The 26,765-nt window shown below is 36.8% G+C and overlaps 1 protein-coding gene across 1 annotated transcript in view; it reads left to right on the forward strand.

Moving 5' to 3' along the window:
• The window catches only part of Radx (RPA1 related single stranded DNA binding protein, X-linked), a 72,435-nt gene that overhangs the window by 13,744 nt on the left and 31,926 nt on the right, over positions 1-26,765 (forward strand). The window contains exons 4-10 of the mRNA XM_052170874.1: positions 7,124-7,232; positions 7,432-7,523; positions 7,626-7,748; positions 11,831-11,935; positions 13,466-13,627; positions 14,352-14,512; positions 15,127-15,302. Coding sequence (XP_052026834.1) covers positions 7,124-7,232; positions 7,432-7,523; positions 7,626-7,748; positions 11,831-11,935; positions 13,466-13,627; positions 14,352-14,512; positions 15,127-15,302 — 928 coding nt within the window. The remainder of the gene's footprint in view (positions 1-7,123; positions 7,233-7,431; positions 7,524-7,625; positions 7,749-11,830; positions 11,936-13,465; positions 13,628-14,351; positions 14,513-15,126; positions 15,303-26,765) is intronic.

Genomic DNA, 26,765 nt, shown 5'->3' on the forward strand with positions numbered 1-26,765 from the left:
CAGTAGCTAACCTGGGGAAGCATGGAAAAGGCAAATAGATTAGGATAAATTTTATAATCCTTATAGTATATTTTTATAACTGTACTACTTGAAACAAAGCTAAATGAGGGAGAAAATAGCATGTAGTTTTTCCACATTTGAGTTTAAGTTGCATTTTGAATTTTTTTTGTTTGTTTTCTTTCTTTTTTTTTCCTGGAACTCACTCTGTAGACCAGGCTGGCCTCGAACTCAGAAATCCACCTGTCTCTGCCTCCCAAGTGCTGGAATTAAAGGTGTGCACCACCACTGCCCGACTGAAATAATTTTAAAACTCACAGTTAAATAAGTGTTATAAAGAACTCCCACATTACCATGACTCATTAATTATTAATTTTATTTTTGCCATTTAATTCTTCCTCTAAATACACACACACACACACACACACACACTTTTCCTTTTGGGAGAAAGTAACAGTCATCATACATCATTGCATAGCTTTGTATCCTTCATCCTTCAATAATTATATGTATTTCTAAAGATCAAGAATATTCTAGCCATCTGTGCTAGTGCATCCTTATAATCTGTCTCTTGGCAGGATAAGGCAGGAGGACAAGTTCAAGGCTAGCTTTGCTCTGTGGTAAAACTTTGATTCAGAAAGGAAGAAAGAAAGAAAGAAAGAAAGAAAGAAAGAAAGAAAGAAAGAAAGAAAGAAAGAAAGAAAGAAAGAAAGAAAGAAAGAAAGAAAAGAAAAGAAAAGAAAAGAAAAGAAAAGAAAAGAAAAGAAAGAAAGGAAAATCTATTTGCACAATCACAATTATAAAATATTATAAAAATTGGGAAACTTAAATTCAACGAATTATTATCAAGTAACATTTTTGTTGATATTCAAATGTTGCCAGTTGCTTAATCTTGAAAGGACTTATGTTATTGTTTAAGCTAGCTCTAAAACCCAAGCACTCATGGAAATTACTGTATAAGCCATCATGGCATGAAATTTACTGCAATCCTCAGTGTCCCAAATGCTGGGATTACATGTGTGTGCCACCATTCCCAGCACAGATATTTTTCTAATGAATATTATAATCAAAATTTTTGAGATCCAACAACTTCAAATGTTTGATAGTCAGTAAACTTTAACAGTTATTAGATATGCATATATTTTTAGAGTTAGTTTTTTCAGAATTTTGCACAAACTCATGCAAGATTTTAAGTATTATCATTTGTAATATTTTTTCTGATTTGTATTTTTGTGTATTTATTCTTAATTCTTCAACTAATTTATCAAGCTTACTTATTCACATAAAAAGAGTACATGGTAATTGCTTCATTAAATGAGTCTATTTGGGGAAACCCCATGATTCTTTATTAAATTCTTTTATTAATTGGATATGTTATTTGTTTCCATTTCAAATGTCATCCCCTTTCCCAGTTTCCCATCCACAAAATCCCATCACCTCTTACCCTGCTTCTATGAGGGTGCTCCCCCACCCACTCGCCCACTCTCACCTCACTGCCCTAGCATTCCCCTACATGAAGCCTGCACAGGACCAAGGGTCTCCCCTCCCATTGATGCCAGATAAGGCCCCTTCAGCTCCTTCAGTCTTTCCCCTAACTCCTCCATTGGGGAGCCTGTGCTCAGTCCAATGGTTGGCTGTAAGCATCCCCCTCTATATTTGTCAGGCTCTGGCAGAGCCTCTCAGGGGACAGTTATATCAGCCTCCTGCCAGTAAGTATTTCTTGGCATCCACAATAGTGTCTGGGTTTGGTGACTGTATATGGGATGGGTTCCCCCAGTGGGATAGTCTGAATGGCCTTACCTTCAGTCTCTGTTTCACTCTTTGTCCCTGTATTTCCATGTGTGTTCTTTTGTGACTGAGTTACTTCACTCAGGATGATATTTTCTAGACCCATCCATTTACCTGCAAATTTCGTGAACTCATTGTTTTTAATAGCTGAATAGTTTTCCATTGTGTAAGTGTGCTGTATTTTCTGTATCCATTCCTCTGTTTAGGGACATCTGGGTTCTTTCCAGCTTCTAGCTATTATAAATAAGGCTGGTATGAACATAATGGAGCATGTGACCTTATTGCATGCTGGAGCATGGGTATATGCTCAGAAATTGTATAGCTGGGTCCCCAGATAGTACCGTCCAGTCTTCTGAGGAATTGCCAGACTGACTTCCAGACTTTTACCAGCTTGCAATCCCACCAGCAGTGGAGGAGTGTTCCTCTTTCTCCACATCTTCATCAGCACCTGTTTTCTCCTGAGTTTTTGATCTTAGGCATTCTGACTGGTGTGAGGTGGAATATCAGGATCATTTTGATTTGCATTCCCCTGGTGACTAAAGATGTTGAACATTTCTTTAGGTGCTTCTATTAAGGAATAGAGGTGGAATTATATTTGTGTGGCTATCCTCTTTTGGGCTTGTTGAAAGAAGATTATTTTCTTGCTTTTTCTAGGGTGTATTCCCCTCCTTGTGTTGGTGTTTTCCATCTATTCTCCTTTGTAGGGCTGGGTTTGTGGAAAGATACTGTGTAAATTTGGTTTTGCCATGGAATATCTTATTTTATCCATCTAAGGTAATTGAGAGTTTTGCTGGGTATAGTAGTCTGGGCTGGCATTTGTGTTCTCTTAGGGTCTGTATAACATCTGCCCAGGATCTTCTAGCTTTCATCTTCTCTGGTAAGAAGTCTGGTGTAATTCTGAGAGGTCTGTCTTTATATGTTACTTGATCTTTTTCCCTTACTCTTTTAATATTCTTTCTTTGTTCAGTGCATTTGGTGTTTTGATTATTATGTGATGGGAGGAATTTCTTTTCTGGTCCACTCTGTTTGGAGTTCTGTTGGTTTCTTGTATGTTCATGGGCATCCCTTTCTTTAGGTTAGGGAAGTTTTTTTTATTTACATTTCAAATGATTTCCCCTTTTCTGGCCCCCCACTCCCCGAAGGGAAGTTTTATAGAATAATCTTCTATAATTTTGTTGAAGATATTTACTGGCTCTTTAAGTTGGGAATCTTCACTCTCATCTATACCTATAATCCTTAGGTTTGGTCTTCCCATTGTGCCCTGGATTTCCTGGATGTTTTGGGTTAGGACCTTTTTGCATTTTGCATTTTCTTTGAATGTTGAGTCAATGTTTTCTATGGTATCTTCTGCACCTGAGATTCTCTCTTCTATCTCTTGTATTCTGTTGGTGATACTTGTATCTATGATTCCTGATCTCTTTACTAGGTTTTCTATCTCCAGAGTTGTCTCCCTTTGGGATTTCTTTAACGTTTCTCTTTCCATTTTTTAGATCCTGGATGGTTTTGTTCAGTTCCTTCACCTGTTTGGTTGTGTTGTCCTATAATTCTTTAAGGGATTTTTGTGTTTCTTCTTTAAGGGCTTCCACCTGTTTACCTGTGTTTTCCTGCATTTCTTTAAGGGAGTTTTTTATGTCCTTAAAGTGTTCTATCATCATCATGAGATGTGATCTAAAATCAGAGTCTTGTTTTTCTGGTGTGTGGGGGTGTCCAGGACTCACTGTGGTGGGAGAACTGGGTTCCAATGATGCCAAGTAGCCTTGGTTTCTGTTGCTTATGTTCTTGCCCTTGCCTCTTGCCATCTGGTTATTTCTGGTGTTAGCTGGTCTTGTTGTCTCTGACTTTGGCCTGTCCCTCCTGCAAGCTTGTGTGCCAGTGCTGCTGGGAGACCAGTTCTCTCTGGAAGGAATTTGGCTATGAAGAGCTGTGGCACAGGGTGAGCTCTGGTGTGCAGACAGAAACTAGGATCCTGTCCCAGGCTGTTCCTTGGTTCCTGTGTCCTGATGGCTCTGGGAGGGTCCCTCTTGGGCCAGGAATTTGAACAGAATTTTGGTCTTACCTATGCTCCCAGGTATGTCAGCACTGCTGGGAAACCAGCTGTCTCCTGGTGGTTTTTCAGCATATAGTACTGTGGCACAGGAACAACTCAGAGTGTACACAGAAACCAGAAGGCTCCTGTTCCAGGTGGCTCCTCAATTCCTGTGTCCTGAGGGTTCCAGGTGTGTCTCTCTGAGGAGAAGTGATGGCCTTACCTAAGTTCACAAGTTTGTCAGCACTCCCGGGAGACCAGCTCTCTCCTGGCACTATTTGGGTATGGAGCGCTGTGTCACAGGATCAGCTCTGGGTGCTGTGGCACAGGATCAGAAAATTGCATTTTTATAGTTGAGTTATTTTTAAATTAAGTTTATTTTTGAAAATTTCATACTTGACTTATGGTACTTCCTTTCCGTCCTCTACCTCCTCCTGTGTCCTCTGCTCAAATTCATGACCATTATTCAGTTACATACATACATAGCTACATATATGTAATAATAGGTATGTCTATATGTGTATATATACATATTTAATAATTACAGAATTTTTTTAGTGCTGCCTTATGGGTATGTATTTGGAGCTGACTAGTTGGGATGGGATAATCTATTAGAGAACTCTCCCCTGGAAATAACTTATTGTTCCTCTCTCTGCACTCATTTATTGCCTCTAACTCTTTAATTATGATGGAGTTTTATGAAATTTACTCTATGTTAGCATGCTAGCTAGTATCGTCAAGCTTACTTAAAAGATGCATACTATACTAATGTATAAGCTTGATAAACTATTTCCCTATGAGTTTTTCAGCATCTTTAATGTTATACTCTCTCCTTCATCCCTCACATTTTATATTACCCTCCCTCTCTCCACTAGATTAGCAGTTTAAGTCCCTTCCCTCTTTTCCCACCTCTCCATCTTCACAGTATTACTATCCCTGTCTCTAGAGCCTTTTCTCATCCATGCCCCAAATACATTCCCTTCTTACTTTTCTGGCTTCTCTGGTAACTTCTGTTTATACACTCAAAGCTACAGATTCAAAGCTATGACCCAAAAATAAGAGATCATGTGCAGTTAGTTGAAAATATACCAAACACAGCCCACAGAATCAACTAGGCAGGGCTCATAGGGGCTCACAGAGACGGAAGCTGCAACCATGGAGCCTGCATGAGTCTGCACCAGGCCTTCTGCATTTATGTTATGGTTGTGTAGTTTGGTCTTCTTGTGGGACTCCTAACAATGGGAGTGGATGTGTCTCTCTTTTGGCCTACTCGTGGGATCTTTTTCCTCCTACTGGGCTGCTTCATCTAGCCTTGATGTGAGAATTTGTGCCTAGTCTTATTATAACTTTTTGTGCTGTGTTCAGTTGATATTCCTGGGAGGCATGCTCTTCTCTGAAGGAAAATGGAGGAGGAGGAGGAGGAGGAGGAGGAGAAGAAGAAGAAGGAGTCAATGTTGTGGAGGTGTGGTGGACAAGGAGTAATAGAGGGAAGGAAATCTATGGTTGAGATGTATTATATGCGAGAATAAATATTATAAATAAAAATTTAAAAATTAACTGTGAATAAAAAATAGAGTGAGGTAACTTAGATCTAAGTTTTAATTTAAGTTATACTTCTTACATGTCTGTGGATACTTCTATAAGTCTGTCTGATTCTAGTAGTTGCTTCTGAGCCTTAAAATCACACGAAGACAAGGACAGTAGAGAGCATATAGTTAATAAATACGCAGCCAGTATAAAATTAGAATACAACTATAAGCCCATATTTTATGATGGAAAACTCTTCTTGAAAATATAAAGATATTTGTGCCTTCAAATATGTAAATGCAAATACATAATTATTTTAATGTGATGGCAAACCTGGGTGAGAATATAATTAAAGTATGTCCTTTAGTATTCAAAAACAGCTTTCCTTCTTATTAATATAGTAGCTGTCGCTATTTCCCATATAATTGTGATTATTAGTACATCTTTTATTTTTCATTCTCTATCAGAGATCAATAAATTCTTGATGTAAAATTCTAGAAAAGAAATATTTTAGTCTCAGCTAGCAATAAAGTTGACACTGTAGCCACTCTGCTTTGTCTGTGGAAAGAGGAGGCCACCATAGTTAATATGTAAATGAATGATTATGACTATGTTCCTGGAAAACTTTAATTTATAAAAATGAGCAGTTCATTGCAAATTATATTCTGCCTAGGCTATCTATTTAATGTATCTCAGCTCTGGCTGTACATTAGAGTCAGTCGAGATTTAAAAAAAACCACTGGAGTTGTTCCCAACACCAGAGATACTATTTTAATTAGTCTGAGGACACAAAGGCACCTTTATATCTTTAAAACCTCTTTGTTGATTATAATATGCACGTGGAGTTGAGAACTATATACCTCTGATCTTTAAGAGAACCTATCTTATGCTATTTAATGAAGGGAAAGGGGGCAGTTATGTCAGCATGCTACAGATTGGAGACCTAACTTTAAATAATATATTAATAGCCTTACCCTTGAATATCAGCCTAATGGATAACAGATAGGTTATGATAACAAAATAGAGTAAAACAAAAAATTAATAGCTATATGAAAAATGTGATAGGCAAAAGGAGAGGTTACAAGCAGAATTGTAATCAAGGAAAGAATGGACAAGGTAGTTGGATAATTATAAGGAAATGAGAAAGTATAAAGGCATAAAAGGAAGTATAAAATTGCAGGGCAGTTAAGTGTTATGTGCAGAATAAATAAGGAAGGTTATGTAGTCAGGGAAAGGAGGTTGGGGAGAATTAGAGACTTTAACTACCTTCATTGCTATTTGTGCTTTTTTATTAGAAAAACTATTGTGATTATTTATCTTGATTTATCTTTTGTATTTATATATAAGGTTCAAATTAAAGAAAAGTACTATATAATTATTTTAAAAGATGAAGTAAATCTATAACAATGAAACTTCCCTTGTGAAACTAAGGCTGTATTCTCTACTGGTAATATATGGCTTTATATAGGGACATTCTCTTTTTTGCCCTCTTTTCCAAAACTAGTATTCATTACATAACCAAATAAATTCTTTTGAGTCTAAACTGGACTTGTTAGTTCGTATCTTTAATCTTTAATCCCAGCACTTGGACAGAGACAGGCACATCTCAGTGACTTCGAGGCCAGCCTGGTACACATAGTGAATTTCAGAGAAGTCAATAAGACACAGTTGAGATGCTGTCTCAAAGAAAAATTAAGAAAAAAAGAAAAAAAGAGTTCAGTTGATTGTTTTGCTTTGTAATTTATGGAAAATAATATATTAAAGTAACATACTTTGTTTTTTCAGAAATCTGCCTGAATCTTCGAGATCCGCCAACTAACATAGTTATCATTCCAGAAAGGCAATTGAAATCAGAATGGAAATTGCCAAAATTAATTAACCGATTTATCACAAGGTAAAATAGTTCCTTGTAATATCTCTTAAGTGGTAATCTTCAAATGTTAGTAAACAAAAAATAGTGGGTTGTAACATGTTCAAAATCCACCCCAGATGAAGCTGAATCAATTATTCAGACAGATATTTTCATAGTTATTACTGAAGAATGTCTTGTCACTGTTTAAAGGTATAACATCTAAAGAACTTTATTTTTTCAGATCGGAACTAGACGATATGCCAGAAAATAGCATCTGTGATGTAATTGGTATGTTATGCTTTGTGGGGAGGGTGCAACGGTCCAAAAAGAAAGGTAAGCATTTAAATTTGAAAGTGTGCGTATTTTAATGTGAAGAATATTGTATTTAATACTCATAAAATGGCCTTCATGTATCTCCCTGCTCTATCCACATAGAGAACAGTGAAGACTTTTGGTCATACCGCTGGATTCACATCACTGACGGGACTTCAGAGCAACCATTCATAGTGCAGCTCTTCTCCACATCTCAACCAGAAGTCTTTGAAAATATTTACCCAAGTACTCCATACTTTTCTCTTTTTACTTTTTGATACAGATATGGGAACTTAAAGATAGTAAGATGGGGGCTTGAGTGATGGCTCAGTGGTGGAGATCACTTGCTGTTCTTTTAGAGGACCCAGGTTTGGTCTTCAGCACACTCATGGTGTTTCCTAATCGTCTATAACTCCAGTTTCAGGCTATTGGATGCTGTCTTCTGATTCCTGTGGGCACTAGGCATGCACATGGTATACATAAATACATTCAGTCAAATACTCATATACCTAAAATAAAATATATGTGTTTTTTAAGGGAGAGTGATCTGACTTAAAGAAGTGGCATGACAATGAGTTAGAAACACAAATAATCTAAAAACATTTCAAACCATTTCCATCTTGGTATATTTAATAGTCTTTATTAATTACCTTCTTGTCTATTCAGGAGTTATCCTAAGTTTTAAATCACAGAGCACTATTTCCTATTTCCATAACATCTCCTACTGGTCCTCTTATGTTTCCCAAATAATGATCTCCCAACTTTCTTGTCTTTTTTAACCTCTACGTTCTACCAGTGGCAGAAAACCCAATTAATTCCTTTCTGAGTCTGGTTTATTTCACTTAACATGGTGATCTCCAATTACATCTATTCATTTTCCTGAAAATAGCATTATTTCATTCTTTATGGCTGATTAAATTATATGTACACATACACACACACACACACACATACTTCCATTTAACCCCTTGAAGGTACCTAGGCTACTTTTCAATACTTTGGCTATTGTGAGTGATGCTATAGTAAGCATAAGTATTCAAGCTCAGTCAAGCATCTCTTATATGTTATCTGTGATTCCTTCCAATAGAAACCCAGGAGTGGTATGGCTGAACCACAAGCAGCTCTGTTTTGGAAGTTTGAATACCTTTATATTGATTTTTATTGTTTCTGAACTAATTAAATTCTTACCAACAGTGTTGACAGTTTACTTTTGTTCCAAACCCTATCCAGAGTTTGATGTGTTTTGATGTGTTGTTTGTAGGCACTCTGACTGGGCTGAGATGGAATCTCAGTGTAGATTTTTAATGGTATTTTCCTGCTGGCTAAGAACATTGAGTGCTTTCTTGTACATTTTTAATCAGGGTATGTGTTTTTTTTTCTTTTAAAAAAGAATATTGTGTATCCCACCTTATGTGGTTCAGGACATCAAACCAAGGACTTCCTGCATACTGGACAAACTCTATACCAGCTACGGTGTATCCCAAGTCCCCATCCTTATGTCTTTTGTGAACTGTATGTTAAATCTATTCCCACATTTATTGATCAGAAAACTTGTTCCTTTGACATGTAATTTTTTGGTTTTTCATATATTCTGGATACTAAGTCTGTTTCAGAAAAATAGCTGGCAAAGATTGTCTTTGATTTTTAAACTGTCTCTTCATTCTGATGTTTTCTTAGCTGTGCAGAAGCTTTTAAGTTGGATTCAATCCCCTTTGCCAATTCTGGCTATTATTTCTGAAGCTGTTGGACTCCCATTCAGAAAGTAATTGCATGTACCTACATCTTAAAAGTGTTTTCCTTTAGTACTTTCAGAGTTTCAGGACTTACATTAAGGACTTTGATCCATTCTGAATTGATTTTTAAAGGGTGTTGAGTGATTCAGACAGGCCCCATTGTCTGCTGTTTCTTTCCCTCATTCCATCTTGACTGTGGTCACATTTTATAACCCCCATTTGCATGGTGGTCTAAATCATTCAGGTTCACCAGATCACCTCCTGCCATGGAGCTCAGTCAACCACTATAGCTTTTTGCTTCTCTTAAGTTCCCTGATGGAATAACTTTCTTCTTAACTCTGCTTTAAGCAGAGTCCTTTCCAGTCTGGTAAACTGGGCATCAAAACACTGTCCCTCATATGCCCAACTCTCTCCTATTCTCTCTCTCCTGTATGTCATAAGTATTCATAGGCGCCTTAGCCAGTTATAACTACGTGTCCCTAATGACTCTTATGAACTGGTCCAGCAGGGAAGGGTAATGATTTCTCTCACATTGTGAGGTCTTTGTCTTGAAGGATAAGAAATAATTATATTACTTCGTTTTTGTACTTCCATAGTAGTCAAACTGATCCTCCTTTTCCCTTGTCTTTCAGCTTCATAATCAAGATTTAAGAAACTCCCATTTCTTGTATAAAATTCTTTCTGGTTCAAACAAAGGCAGACTAATTGTCATGGTTTTGCCTGCATTTATGTCTGTGGGAGGATATTAGTTCTACTGATTTGTTAAAATAAAAGGTATTCTCTAGTCTTTTAGAATCTTCTCTTTCCTCCAGTGTTTAACAGTTTTTATTGTAAAAATCTTTCATCTCTTTACTTAACTGTATTCCTAGGGGGTTTTGAGGTTACTGTGAATGAAATTGTTTTCTTGATGTAATTATTGTCATATACAAAAGAGATGATGTGTGGAGAGAGTGCTCAGAATATATTCATGTATGAAATTAGCAAAGAATGAGTTTAATTAATTTTAAAAATGTAAATAAGTTAAAACCATTCTTACAATTTGAATGGATTTTCTTTTATTTTCATTATAGAAAAACAGTAATTGAAGAGATAGAAAATGAATTTATAATTATGCTATGGAGAATTTTTTATTCATTATTATACATTATTTTTTATTATTCAAAAACCTGCTTTTAAATAATTGCCTGATTTACGCTTGTTTGTGTCCTAGCTTATGAAATTAAAATTATTTGAGCATAGAGTGAGTTGAAGTTTGGCTTTTCCTTATTGATTCCATTTCCACTCTCATGTCTTAAACTGTTTTCTTTATTTTATTCCACTGTTTGTATTTCCATAGGCTTCATTAATGAATTTATTCAGATCCTATTTAAGGTCTTTAGCATATTCATAATACCTATTTTGAAGTCCTTGTCTTGTGCTTCAAGTATGTTGCATCTCTCACGGCCTTACTGTAATAGTGTTGAGTTCTAGTGGAGACATATTTTCCTGGCTGTTATTTATTGTGTTTTTAGGCTGGTATCTAGGGATCTTGGGTTGATTGTAATTCTAGATGGTATTATCTGGTCTTGTTGGGCAGATGTTTTGTTTCTTGCTTTCTCTTGCTGTCTCTGGTTCTTGGGAGACTGGGGTGGCCATGGGTTGCCTGGGAGGGAATGCTTCTGAGATCCTGCCAGGAGTGGCCTCTGGGGTTCCAGGTAGAATGTGTTTTTAGGTATTGGGAACTGACATGTAGAGATGGGGATGGGCTAGGTGGGGGCTAAAGTGGTCCACAGGATGGAGGAAAAGTGGGTGTGCTACCAGGATCTGCTGTAGACTTCTATAAATGGGAGGGGAGGCCACAGTAGGTGGTAATGCTACAAAGCTGGGGGGCACACTCGGGGGTTGGTGTGGCCTGCAGGTTTCTGGGGACAGGTAAGCATAATAGGTAGTTTTTTTAAAAAAGAATAATAGGTTTTTAAAGTAATTGAAATCTGACTATAATCTCATTATAGTCACATTTGTAACATATCAAATAGGTTAGCAAGATAAAACAACAAGAACAACAACTAAACAGGTCATATAAATCCTGCCATTGAGTCTTGACATTTAACTAAGGTAACTTTTTGATATAAAAAATATCAACCTGTATATACAAATATAAATTATAATTCTATATCCCTCTCTGGTAGAAGGATTCCAAGTAACCAGGGTTCAGTGCTATATTGAGTAAATCAGTGGAACTATCATGAAGAAACATAATTTTTTCTCAGTAGAAAATAACTAGTCACACGGATGTTGCAACCAGAATGACTCTTATACAGTAAGCAACTTGCTTTAGTTAAATGCAGCTCTTGTACTTTCCAAAGGAAAGAGAAAAGGAACACACTAGGTAGTGTCAGATCACTCTTTTGTTAAAGGACAGACTGCAAGAGAATCCCTGGTAACATGTCAGAAATGCAACATCTCAGGTGGACTCTACACATACTAAATCTGAGCTGGCATCTTAAGAAAAGTGTTTTCTGATTTCTGCATTTGTTAAGGCTTAGGGAGAATTTCCAGTAGATCTTCCTTTTAAAAATGCAAATGCAATTTCACTTGTGTTTTCATTTTCTATAGTGACATATTTTGTGTGTACCCAGTTGAAAGTTGTTAGAATTAACACTCAAGTACCTAAGCTGCTTTATCTCACCACTACAAATGAAAGCAGAGTGCTTATTACTGGTGAGTAACTTTTATGTCTTCTTTATAGGGAATGTAATATACTGTCTTTTCACTAGAACCATTTAGTACATATTAATTTCTACCTTTTAACATTCAATTTCAGGATAGCTTTATTTTGTCATCATTGTGACCATAGGATATTTTAATAAACAATATTTGACCTGAAAAATAGATTACTTCTATATTACTGCTGGTAGGAAATGTTTTTATGGCTCATTGGAAAATTACATTTATGCCATTTGGTTAATTTTGATTACTACTTGATATAAAAAATAGAAAAAATTGCTTGCTACATCGAAGATTGCAAGGTTTGGTACCACAGTATAGAGTCAATATGATTTTCATGCTTGATCTTAGCCAAAAGGCCTAGAAGTGTTCAGTTAACATTATTTTTACAATGTACTAAATAAAAATGAGTCATACTTAGTAGTATAATATAAATTAAATCTCACATTTAATTTATATTATACTACAAAGTATCATTATTTGTCTTCAAATAATTCAACCCTTTATATATGTGGGTTACACATTCTTAAATTCAGACAAGATCATATCACAAATATTTCTCTTTCTCTCTCTCTTTCTCCCTCTCTCTCTCTCTCTCTCTCTGTGTGTGTGTGTGTATGTGTGTGTGTGTGTTGTTGTTGTGTGTGTGTGTGTGTGTTTGTGGAACATGTACAAATTTCATTCTTGTCATTATTCTTTGAGGAATATAACAATAATTGGTGTGGTGGGTTTTACAATATTCTAAGTATTAGAAGTAATCCACAGATTGTGAAAATTATCTAAGAGGATGTGAATCTGTTCTATCCACATAGTATGCCATATTATACAAGGGAGTTTGAGCATCTATAGATTTTATATATATAAAGTTCATAAGTACTGAGGAAGAGCAGTGCATTACTTTCCCTTTAAAACCAATAAGATACAAACTCTCAAATAAGAGTATGAAAGAATAATATGGAATGAGGTATTTACCAGAATTGTACTATGCTGTTAATTAAGAAATTTGTCATGAGAATTATGAAATGTATAAATATATCTTTATCAATATTTTATAAATATTAACAACATCATATATCATATCAATGTGCCACTTTTAAGTGTGCCTTAAGAACATGAATTAAAATTCCAATCTATATCCACAATTATTTTTATTGTTATGTTATATCATACCATCAAGTTAATAAGTTACCAACATAATCAGCTTTTCAGAAGATGCTACCATTTAAAATAGAGTTTTGGGTTTTCCTCCTGTATTCTTATTATCATATAGACACTTTCCATCTTAAATCTAATTGAACTCTGATGTCTTATTTTCTTAGGATGTGTCTACTGTCTTTGGATAATTGTATGCCACACAGTAGATAAGTAAAATATGCTACAGAATATGTAAAATTGCTTTCTTTTTATAAAATGAGATACTGTTTTAATGTTTGAAAGTCCACACAAATGTATTTCAGTGACTTTTTTATTTCTCTTTTTTATTGCTTGTTTGGTCTATTTGCATTTCTCCCTTACGGCAAGGAGGTCATAGAGGCCATCCATATACATATGATTCCAAGGCAAAAAAAATTATTCAGTGGATTAAAACGAAGACTAATTTGGAAGCAAAGAACACTGTTATTGGTGGATATTACCCCTTTCCACCAGTGCCTGAGACATTTTCCAAGTATAGTCGCTTTATTAAAGGTATTGTTATAACTTCCAGTTCTGCTGTTTAATGCTACAAGTTTAATACATGTTATTTCTGTTAGTCATATATATTCCCTTTTCTTACAGAAGCAATGTGTAGCAAACCTTAGTAGCAATAATTTTGTCCAAGTGTAGATGCAAATGTTGATTTAAATAAAAAAGGATACTAGAGTAAATGGGGGTACTGAATTTGGAATTTAATTAGTAGTGAGAGGATTAGCATTTATTTCCCTTTAAGTAGAATTAATATGGGGCAGTCAAAGGTTTAAAGCTTGAGATGATTGCATGTTTGGGAGAAAATAAGCATTGAAATGCTGATCTATAACCACCTAAATATTGCTGTCTTCTTGGGTGTTATATATGATTACAACATATACATATATACAATATGTTATATATGGTTTAAATAATGAAAATATGTTTTACTGGGCAATGACTAACCAATAATTTATAGTTTTAAATATGATCTATAAATTATAATCCATATGTACAATTACCCGTACGGAGACTTCAGACAAAAAGCCTGTATCACAATTTGACTGATATATGGTATTTTACCTATAGTTTGATAACAAATCCTGAAGAGAATGCCAAATACAAACACAAAATTAAGTTAATATAGCAGGTTGACATGATAGAACTACATTAGAAATCTAATTTTTACTTTTATTCATGCCTCCTCCTTCAAACTTATACTTTCTTGGGACTTGTTCTTTTGCAGCTGAGTCGCTCTTGACAACAATAAGTGAAGTGAGGAAGGTGATTGAAGACTTGCAGTATCGGGAACAAAAGCGCATTGCAATTCAGGGGATAATTACTGCTATAAAGTACATTCCCTATAACCACTCTCCGGGAAGTGCCCCAGCACCAGAAGCACATCGGGTACGATGCCAGAGGACTCCTAGTACATCTCTGACAACACTATGATCATAATGACCATTGGGACCTTATTATTGACTCAATCATAACCTGAGAGAAAACATTTATTTTAGTTTTTGTTCCTGCTTCATTTCCTTTTTCTGTCAACTTTGGGGCAAGCCTCTGCATTTCTTAAGGCATCAGACCCTGTCTTTGTTTTCTAAATAATTCAAGTCTATTACATATGTCTTTAATGCCTTGGTAGAGTATATTACTAATTGCTCTGCTAACTTCTTTTAGGCTAAAGTGACAGGAAAATTTCACAGGAGAAATGGTCTACCAGAATACCAATACTAGAATGTCCATATCCTTAAGAGTTCACCTTTGCCAAAGCTGTGTCTAGGAGTATTACTGTATATGTAGAAATAATCATTTAATCCATTTGGTCAATTGGTAGCAGAGGAGGATTTTTTTACCTTCTTTAACCTAAAAACAAGAGAGATATAAATTTAATCATCTTTATAAAAGCAGTATACTAACCAACTCTTCAAAGTACAAAACTTCAATGTATAGTTTTTCCGAAGAGAAATAATTTTGTGAATTTGTTTTAAAATTCTTTGTCTAATTATTGCTTTTAGAATGCTAGCCAACCCTCAACATCTCAAGCAGCTGGAAAAGAAGGCCATTGTCATGAGAGAGGTAGTAAAAGATCTCAAGATGACAGGCCAATCGGTTCTCAGCATTTTCATTCTACACCTATGGTTTTGAGTCTCTGCGCAAAAAGAAAGATTCTTCAAGGCCCAAGTGCTAATCCGTAAGTCATTTGCACTATGTTACTTGCACATAGAGTTCTCCACTGTGTCTGACTGACTATCCAGTTGTTCACTTTTTTAAAATTACATTTACTTTCTTTTAGATGTATGGTTTACCTGCATGTACTATATTTGCACCATGTGCATACCTGGTACTCATGGAGGCCAGATCCCCAGGAACTGAAATTACAGATGGTTGTGAGGCACCATGTGGGAGCTGAGAATCACCCTAGGTCCTTGACAAAAACAAGTGTCCTAAACCACTGAGCCATATCTCCAGTCCCCCAAATTTCCCTTCCTTATGAAGATACCACTCATACTGGATTGGGGAACCACTCTAGTTTAGTAAAAATTCATCTTTTCTTTAGGTAAAATCTTTTTATGTAGGCCAGGCTGGCCTATGACCTCTTACTTTGTTTAGCCTCCTATGTGCTGGAATTACAGCCAAGAATTACTCTGCCAAGCTATGAACTAACCTTAACTAATTCCAGCTGTAATTACTCTATTTCCAAATTAGGTCTTCTTTGAAAATCCTCAGAACTCTCATCATTGGAATAGGGAAGGTTAACCATTCATAACTCACATCTCCCTGTAAATCCACATCATTCACACATAAACTCATTCTATCCCAATAATCCTTAAAAGTCTTAACCTTCACCTTCAACTATAGTCCATAGTCTTTTTTGGAGGGGGGGATTTTTTTTTCAAGACGGGGTTCCTCTGAATAGCCATGGCTGTCCTGGAACTCACTCTGTAGTCTAGGCTAGCCTCAAACTCAGAAATCCACCTGCCTCTGCCTTCCAAGTGCTAGGATTAAAGGCCTGTGCCACCACTTCCTGACTATTAGTCCACAGTCTTAATGGAAAAATGAACTAAAGAATGGACTAACAGACTAAAGAAAACCCAGGTAAGCCATCCTGGTGACATTTATTTAACTATTAGCTGGTAAAACAGACATGTTAGATATCCAGATTCTAGTGGTAGGACAGGACTAGCATAAACATGCCCATTATTTTAAAAAAAGCAAAATTAGAATGAAAAGGGGAGTTATGAGATAAAGGCCACTTCAAAACTTAGTATGGAAAATTCCCCTTAATTTTCAAGATATTCAGAATTGTATTGTCTGACCCACTGCTGTGTTTTCCAGGTTTCCTAATATAACTTCACCCTCTCATTCCTGAGTAGTTGTTCTACACTCTGGGACCAAAGAGGTGACCCCACTCCCATCAGGATCATTCTGGTCTTTCCTTCTTGTACTGGTTTGAAAGAAAATGACCCCCCCCCCCCATAGGCTCATAGGGATTGACAATATCAGGAGTTGTAGCTTTGTTGGAGTGGGTATGGCCTTTTTGGAGGAAGTGTGTCTTTGAGGTTCCAAATGCTCAAGCTTGGCTTAATGTGGCTCTCTCTGGTTGCTTGCTGGTCTGCATGTAGACCAAGATACTTCTTTTTTCATGAATCTACTTATTTATTTTATTGTTTTTAATGATAATCAAAATACGAAGTAGGGATGAAGAGATGGCTCAGTGGTTAACAATTCTTCCAGAGGTCCAGAGTTCAGTTCCCCGCAACCACATGGTGGCTCACAACCTTCTGTGATGGGATCTGATTCCCTCTTCTGGTGTGTCTGAAGACAGCTACAGTGTACTCACATACTTACATGTAATAAATAAAATCTTTAAAATATGAAGTAATGGAGTTCACTATGGTATTTATATATACTTTGTTCTGTTTAAAAATAGTTCTTCAGTTTGATACTGTCTAGATCATATTGATAACTCTTGGCCAACTCTTCCCAGATCTACTTCTTTTCCCCTACTTACCCAATTTTGTGTCCTATAAAAGAATCTTTCAAGACAAATTTGTGCTGCCATATATTCTTGGATGTGTGGTCTGCTATAGGAGACTTGTCAAAATACCATGGACTACACTTATTAAAGAATTCTTGTACTCGTAGCCTCTAGCAATTGCCTATAGCTCCATAGCTAGGAGTGGGACAGTGTGCCTAACTGCCCTCTCAGTACTGGGATTTGGTCTCATTTTGGGATTGCACATATATTGTACATGCTGTTGCAACCAGTATGAGTTCATATGTTCAGGTGCCGTGCTATGGCCAGAAAATAATGCTTCCTTGTAGGCATCTATTGTCTCTGAGTCTTACAACTCTTTCCATCCCTCTTCTACAAAGAGTCCTGAGCCTTGGGAGATGTTGTGCTAACTATGTTCTACTTAGGGCTGAGCATTCTGTAGTTTCTTATTCTCAGAAATATGACCAGTTTTGCAACTCTGTGTTAGTCACCATCTACTGCAAATAGAATCTTCTTAGATGAGAGTGGAGAGATGCATTAATCTATGGGTATATCAGCATATCATTGGGAGTCGGTTTATGTCCATTTCTAGGATCTATGGCTGTCTAGCCATAGTTTCTCAACCTGATAATGGGTATCATTTTGTAGAGCTGGGCTTAAATCTATCAAAATATGGTTGGAAGCTGGGTGTAGGAGTGTGCATATTTAATCACGAGAAAGAGGCAGATGGATTTCTGTGAATTGAAGGCTACTCTGACCTACATCACAAGTTCTCAGCCAATGGGCATATCTCACCTGGCTTTCTCTCCCTTCCTCCATCCTTGTTCCCCTGTCCTTCTGGTTCCTCTGCTTTCATGTCACATGCATTCATTCACCTCTTTGCCTCTTCTCTTCTTTGCCTCTCCCTTAAAATCTTCCCCCACTCTCACTGACCCTTTTATAATTTTATAACCTTGCCTGTCTTTCCCTCTAAAATCTGGTAACTGCATGTAAAAAAAAAGTTATTTGTCTTTCTGAGTCTGGCTTATTTCACTTAATATAATACTTTGTATTTCCACCCATTTTCCTAAAAAATTATTATTTCACTCTTCTTTACAGCAGAAGAAAGCTCACTATCCAATCATTAGTTAATGGAAATGTGAGCTGATCGCATTTCCTAGTTGTTATAAAAAATGGAACAGTTAACATGAATATGCAAATATCTTGGTGAAAGACTATAGAGTGTTCTTTGGGTGTATGTCTAGAATGGTATAGCTCAGTTATGACATTCATGGTTTTAGTGGTGACTGTTCTCCATTCTGGTTCACATAGTGGCTATACCAGTTTCCATGCTTACCACAAGTTTATATGTTGATAAGGAGAAGTCCTTGCTTCCCCCTCGTATGCTCAACCAGCATTTGTTGACATTTGTTTGGTTAATGATTACAATTCTGAATAGGATGAAGTTGTACCTCAGAGTAGTTTTAATATTAATTTTCTTTGAGGCTAAGGATGCTTAACAATTCTTATATTTATTGGGAAAACTCTATTCAGCTTATTGATAGGAAGTTTTAGATTTTGGTAATAAGTTTTACAGTTCTTTGTATGTTATGGAGCCCCTGAATAAACTATATGACAATGATTTTTCTCCTATTTTGTAGTTGTCTCTTCACTGTAAAGTTAATTTCTTTTGTTGTGCAGAATATTTTTAATCTCATGCACTTCCATTTGTCAATTCTTTAAGTTAATTCCTGTGCTTCTGGAGTTCTTGGTAGTAAGTATTAATCCTGAGATTCGAAAGAAAAACCACCTCCACCATTTTGGGCCAAATTTGAAGCAAGTTTCAAATGGACAATTCCCCAGAATTTCCCACTTGAGAATGGACTTGAGCCACTTGTTGCTGAGGCTTATAAAGACAAACTTATAGGCCACCATATTTTTCTATGATGCTTTGTTATTTCTCAGAACTACAATTCCCAGCATTCCAGGAAGTTACCTGGTTCCTGGGCAGGTGGGACTTTTCAGGTTAATTTTGGTCATTACAAAAGTTCTTTATCTCTTACACTCATTTCCTGTCTGCAGAATCCTTGAAGGCTGACATCTTCTCTTCATTTCATTCTGTCTGTATTTCCTGTACTACTCTAGAACCCTTCTGTTTTGATGGCTAATTGGTTCTCTGGCCATAAGCTTAATCTGTCTTAATTTTTTACTTTATTACATGTATTTATGTATGCTGTGTGTTTATGTAGGTGTATACCCATATGTGTATACACATGCCGTGGAGTACATGTGAAGGTCAGAAGAGAACCTTTAAGAGTTATTGGTTCCCTACTACCCTGTGGGTCTTAGGGATTTAATTCAGGTCAACTCTCTTGTTGACAGTCATGTTTGGTGCTGAGCTGTCAGTATTCTGTGATAAATCCCAGAAAAGAGAGACACTGCTAGAAGAATTTAGTGTCCCTAAACTGTCAGCTTCCTAGAAGCCTATTTCTTTGTTACACAAAAAGGCACCTTTACTGAGTTAATTTCCGCATACCAAAACTCATTATCTGATCTAAAGGTTGTCTGCAAAGACCTTTCACCTAAGCAATTCTCAGTCCTAGGAGACTTCCTGGTTTGCCAGGTGTGTCTGGAGACTAAGTTATGCAAAGGCTCACCAATAACAATCACTGATAAACAGGCTACTTCAACCGCCAGGCATAACAGTTCTGATAAAATTCTGCTCCACCTAGCCATCTGTCCCTCCACATAGTAATTTTAATTACTAGACAAAATAATGGACTTCATTATGATGTCTTTATTCATATATATAAGTATGCTTCACTCATATTCATCCTCCAACTCCTGACTCTCTCTTACTTGTCCTTTTCACGAGTCTCTCTCTTCATCAGATAGTCTAATCTACTTTCTGCTCTAATGTCCAGTGTGTGTTTATAAATCTTTATTACATATAAAATAAAACTTGGTATTTATCTTTCTTTCTCCAATGTTCTCTCTCATTCACATCTCTCTACTTCTCTTAATTCACTCGCATCCTCCAAATAGTCCTTCTACACACACATACACACACACACATTCCTTATTTGAAAAACATGTTTTGTCTTTGTCCAGATAATTTTGTTAATTATAGTAATCTCCAAGTCATAATTTCAATTATGTAATGTGTGTGTGTTATGTATGTGTTCTTCTATAGATGCATTTCCTTGTGTGTGAATATGTATGTGGAGACCTAAAGATAGCCTTGGATATTCAGGAGCTATCTACCTTGCTTCTTGGACCTGGTTTCTTATTGGCCTGGAGCTTGTCAAGTAGGCTAGGTGAGCTCTCCAATCAATGCAAGAGACCTGCTTGTCTCTTCCTCCCCCACACTGTGATTACTAGTGCATGACACTGTACCAGGCTTTGTATGTGGATTCTAAGATGCAAATCAGATCCACATAATTGTATGGAAAACACTTTACCAACAAAGATGAACTGCACAGCTATTCTATGAGTCACATTTTTGAGCAAATGGTTCTTCACCCTCACCTTTGGTGATCTGTCCAGATAAAGCTTTCTGATAGTTTATATTTGGAGGTTGATAGTTTCCCAAATATTTGCATTTTGGGCTCCTTTTTGCTTGACAATTCCCCCTCTGGAAAATTCATTCTTTGTATATTTTACTGTGAATAGGAAAGATAATCTAGGTGGTCCACATTTGATTAGAAATACCCTCAGCTAAATATCTAGGTTTACCATTTATAAGGTCAGCTTTTTATACACAGAATATATTATGACCAAGCCACTTGAGACTGCATAAAAGAAACACTCTCTCAATTATACACTTTTGATTTCTGTCTAAAACTTTAGAAGTGCCTGCCATGTTCCTATTTCTAGCCATGTTGGGTTCATAACAATGTATTGTCTAAAATGGTAAGAATTTTCTAAAGCTCTCTTCCCGTCCTGAGATCTCATGAGAGTTTCCTTTAAAATTTAGATCTCAACAATCATTATCTTCATGGAATTCTAGACTTTTTTATTGCACATTTCAAACCTCAGATTCAATTTAATATATAATTTCAAAGACATTTCTACATTTTTAGTTTTACTTTTTTATAGTATAATTACATTATTTTCTCCTTTATCCTTCTGTAAGACCTTTCCATAGTCTTTTTTTTCTTTAATAGTTGGTAGCTATGTGTCATAAGAATATCCTACATCCCAATACCAAACTGGCTAGCATGTTAGGACACTTACATGCATGTTATAAGCTTTTATTGGCTTACTTAAATGACACAAATAAAAAACATTTTATTTATTCTTCTCTCATATATTATATTGAGATTCCAGTTTCCCTTCCCACCTCTTCCCCCACACCATTCTTGCTCACCTTCCCTCTCTCTGAGATTCACTCCATCTCATTTTACTTTACAAAAGGGCAGGCCTCCCAAGAATATCAACAAAACATGGCATATCAAGCTGTAATAAGACTAGGAATGTTTCTCATATTAAGGCTGAAAACCCAGTAGGAGCAAAAGGGTCCCAAAAGCAGGCAAAAGAGCCAGAGACAGTGCCCTCTTCCACAATCTTTGCTCCCCTTCTTCTGCAGGATTCCCCAAGCTCCACCTAATATTTGGCTGTGGGCCTCTGCCTCTGTTTCCATCAGTTGTTGGATGAAGTCTCTCTGATGACAATTATGCTAGGCTCTGGTCTACAAGTATAGCAGATGGTCATTAGGAGTCATTTCACTGGCCTTTTGTTTTGTTTTGGTTTGTTTTGGTTTGTTTTGGTTTGTTTTGGTTTGTTTTGGTTTTCTGCCTGTCCTATTTAGTTCTATCCTAGGTCCCTGAGCTATGCAATCTCTGGTTCCTGGCCCTCCAAGCAGGGTAGGTCATGAGTCCCCTCTCAGGGCATGGCTCTCAAGTTAGACCAGTCATTTGTTGGACACCCCCACATCTTCTGCACCACCTTTACTCAGCACATCTTGCAAGCAGGACAAATTGTAGGCCGAAGGTTTTGTGGCTGGGTTAGTGTCCAAATCCCTCCACTAAAAGTCTTGCCTGATTACAGGAGATGGATGGTTCAGGCTCCATATCCCCCAATATTAGGAGTCTTAGCTAGAGTCACTCTCATAGATTCCAGGGAGTTTCCATTGCAGTGGTTTCTATTTCATCCCCCAAATGCTTACAAATACCAGTTGTCACTTCCAGTATTCAGTCCTCCATCTTCCCCCAAGCTGATCCTGTCCCTTTCTTTCACCTACCCTTAGTCCACCTACAATATCTGTTCTATTTCCCCTTCCCGGGGAAATCCATGTATTCCTTTGCTTGAACCCTCCTTGTTACTTAAATTCTCTGGGTATTTGGATTGTAGCATGATTATCCCTTACAAGCTAATATTCACTTATAAGTGAATACATGCCATGCCTTTCTGTTTCTGGGTTACCTTACTTGGAATTTTTTCCCAGTTCCATCCATTTGCCAATAAATTTCATGATTTCATTTTTGACAGCTGAGTAATACTCCATTGTATAAATTTACCACATTGTCTTTATCAATTCTTCCATTGAGGGATATTTAGATTGTTTCCAGGTTCTGGCTATGAATAAAGCTGCTTTGTACATAATTGAGCAAGTGTCCTTGTGGTAGGATGGAGCATCCTTTGGGTATATATATGCCCAGGAGTGGGTCTTGAGGTAGAACTAATCCCAATCTTGTGAGAAACTGCCAAATTGATTTCCTAAGTGGCTATAGGAGTTTGAACTTCCACCAGCAATGGAGGAGTGTTCAGCAGTGGAGGAGTGTTCATTACCCTTGCTCCACATCCTTGCCAGCATCTGCTGTCACTTGAGATTTTTTTATTTTAACCATTCTGATGGGTATAAGATGGAATCTCAGGGTCATTTTGATTTGCATTTTTCTGATGTGTAAAGATGTTGAACATTTATCTAAGTGTTTCTCAGCCATTTGTAATTCCTCTCTTGAAAATTCTCAGTTTAGATCTATACCCATTTTTAATTTAGTTTGTTGATGTCTAGTTTCTTGAGTTCTTTATATGTTTTGGAAATTAACCCACAGTCAGATATAGGGTTGGTGAAAATCCTTCTCCAATCTATAGGATTCCATTTTGTCCTATTGACAGTGTATTTTTGCCTTACAGAAGCTTTTTAATATCATGAGGTCCCATTTATTGATTGTAGAGCTCAGTGTCTGAGCTATTGGTGTTCTGTTCCGGAAATAGTCGCCTGTGTCAATAAATTCAGAGCTATTCCCCACTTTCTCTTCTATCAGGTTCAGTGTATCTGGTTTTATATTGTCTTTGATCCACTTGGACTTGAGTTTTGTAGAGGGTGATAGATATGGATCTATTTGCATTCTCCTACATGCTGACATCCAGTTAGACCAGAAACATTTGTTGAAAATGCTTTCTTTTTCACATTGTATATTTCTGGCTTCTTTATTAAAAATCAGATGCATATAGATGTGTGAGTTTACATCTAGGTCTTCATTTCAGGTCCATTGTTCAACAAGCTTTATGCCGATGCCATGTCGTTTTTATTATGATAGCTCTGTAGTAGAGCTTGAAATTAGGAATGTTGAAGTTCTTTTGTAGTACAGGATTGTAAAACCATTTTCTAGTCAACATTTTAATAAGTATTTACAATACATGTGCTGAAGGATTTCCAAATAGATGTATTTTAACTATTTTCCTTATTTAGGTTTCTCTTAAATTTTTTTCTTAATCATTTGTAGAAACAATATATTTCATTAATTTAAGTTTAATACCATGTAAAATATCTTACTAAATTTTATAATCAAATGCTATTTCCATTGTTTATGATACTCATTTATAGTTCATTAATAACTAGCTATAAGAATTAATAACATGATGAGATTAAGGAAATATATTGATCAAATAAAGCGAACAACATAATGTACCATTTTGTGATTATAATTACATCGTTTCCCTTTTAAATCCTCTTATACACCAATTTTTTTCTATCTTTCAAATTCAAGGCCTCTTATTTTCATTAATTGTTGTTACATAGACGTATGTATATACATATATATTCCTAAACACATAAATACAACCTGTTCAGTCTGTATAAAGTTACTTGTGTGTTTGTTTTCAGGGCTGACCATTTGGTCTTAGATAACCAATTGGTGTGCTTTTCCTTGGGTGAGAGGTTCTATTTCTCCTATTCTCAGCATTCCTTAGTTGCCTGTGGGATACCTTGTGTATGCTTCCTCTCTCAGGCTACTGCACACCCGGCTGGAAGGATGAAGTAGAGCCAGGAACAGGTGGGCTCTACAGGATCCTGGTCCAGCTGGGAGTGCAGGGGGACAGGGTGTTCCAGCTCTTTTAGATGGCACTCAGTGAAGCAACTCTCTTAGATGATCTTCAGTGAAACAACTTGTATGCATATACATTATTGGGGTAGACAAGGGCTATCTAAGAACCCTGGAGAGTGAGAAGGAGTTTTCAGGGTAAATGTCAATCATTGGCTAGGGTATAAGGTACTAGGAATGCTTCATTTGCATGGAGAGGCAATCCAGGAACCTCTGGTACTTGCTGGGCAGGTTCTTATCTGGAAAGAGGAAGTTGAACCTGTAGTTTTGCCAAGGACTAGTTGACCTTCCTCTGGTACAGGGTGTGGAGGGTGGGCTTCCCAGATAAGGTCTGGCAAAGAAGATAAAGCTTCGCTGGAAAAGGGGGTCCTCCATTTTGAGCTGAGCTCAGTGGAGCTATCTAGACCTGGTAGACTGTTACCATAAATAACAGGATTTCCCCACAGCCATTAGTTTTTTTTGTAGGGTTAAGGTCTGATGGGCTTTGTCTTGTCCACTTTAGCATGTTTATTGTTGTCCTTGTTCCTCTCACATCTGAATACTAATGATGGTGAGACATGTGTAACTTCTGACATTGCTAGGAGACATAATTTCACAGCAAACTCCTTGATCCTCTGGATCTTACAGGTTTTTAACCCCTTTTCTGATATGATCTCTGAACCTTAGGTACAGAGGTGTTTTGTATATATGGTCATTGGGTCTGGGCTTCACAATTCTAGATTTTTATTGGTTGTGGTTTTCTATAATGGTCTCCATCTGATCCAAAAGGAAGTTTCCTTGATGATGGGTAAGGACTACACTGATATGTAGGCATAAGCACAGATATTTAGAATGCAGTTAGGGATTATGTTGGTTTAGTAAAATGGTGGTTGTAGGTTCTCCTCCAAGACCCATGACTTCAGTGGCCCTCAGTAGTTGGTTAGGTTTCCAGTACAAGGCATGATTTCCCTCTAGTCAAGGAGGTTTTAAATACAATTAGAGAGCAGTTGGTTACTACCAAGGTATTCAAGCCACTACTACACCTTTATTATTAAATACAATTAGAGAGCAGTTGGTTACTACCAAGGTATTCAAGCCACTACTACACCTTTATTATCCTGCCATGGTGGACATTGTTGTGGTTCATAAGCATTATAGCTGGGTAGGACTGTTGGTTTCCTCTCTCCTTTGGAAGCTTGCATGGGGCCTTCTGATACCAAGAAAGCTAGTCCTCAGGGAGGAAACTTTCAGTTCAGGTCTAGGCCCAAGATAAGGCACCAAAAATAGATCAAACAAATTTTCAATTAGGTCTTTCTTGCTGAGTCAATGACTTGAATTAGGGTTTTTTACAGCAAGGAGCACAGGGGCAAGTTTGATCTTTTCTGTCAGGATACCCAATTTCCTCTTGTTATCTCTTCTTTGCCCAGGATTACTTAACAAACAACAAACAACAGCATCCAACCAACAACCCACATGCCTCTTTGGGCCCTAGCATTTTTATACCTTCTGAAAAGTCCACAGAATTCCGAATGTCACGCAACTGCAGAAACTATCTACAGCTGGAGAAAATTATGCCTCTGCTGAGAGCATGAGGCAAATCATAGTCACCTGCTCCAGATAGTGTGATGCAGCTCCATATCCCACACCTGGGATTAAAACAAAAACATATCCCCATAATATTTTTTGTGTTTTTCAAAGAAACCAAAATTCTCACTACACTCCTCCTCTCCTAGGCAATTGATAACTTCCTATACTCCCTCAGTTAGAGTTGTAGCCTTATAAACACCACTCTTTCAACCTCACCTTGTCCAGAACTGAATATGAAAAGACCCAAGAGAAGTAATTACATCTACTGAGAGTTCAAGAGAGCAGTGGTCAGTCATACCTGAAGGACAGCATTCCCTAGTACTCCACCCATTCCTCTGTAGCTTACATTCCTTTTTAATACATTTTTAATTCAAATAGAATTAAAAAATCTCCCAACCTGCCACCATACACTCACCTTCCTCCAGTCTCTCCCGGTTAACTCCCCTTCCAATCCTTCCCATACTCCAGTACTCTCAAATTGATAGCCCCTTTTCTTCAATCATTATTGTTACATGTATGCATATGTATGCACAGATATATAAACAAAACTTGCTGTGTCTCTTCTGTTGTTTGTGGATTTATGCTTTCAGAGCCGACCTCTTTGACCAACTATAAGAACTCTTCCCTGATAGAGATTAAAATTCTTCCTCTCTCAGTAGTCATTTGTTGCCTATAGTTTTTTATGGAGCATATAAAATTTTTTCCCTTCCACATTAACATTTCCTTTGAAATTGCTATTGTTCTGATCTTTTCTATGCAGACAATATTTTTTAGGAAAGACTGT

Source organism: Apodemus sylvaticus, chromosome X (assembly GCF_947179515.1).
Source record: "Apodemus sylvaticus chromosome X, mApoSyl1.1, whole genome shotgun sequence".
NCBI classification, from domain to species: Eukaryota; Metazoa; Chordata; class Mammalia; order Rodentia; family Muridae; genus Apodemus; species Apodemus sylvaticus.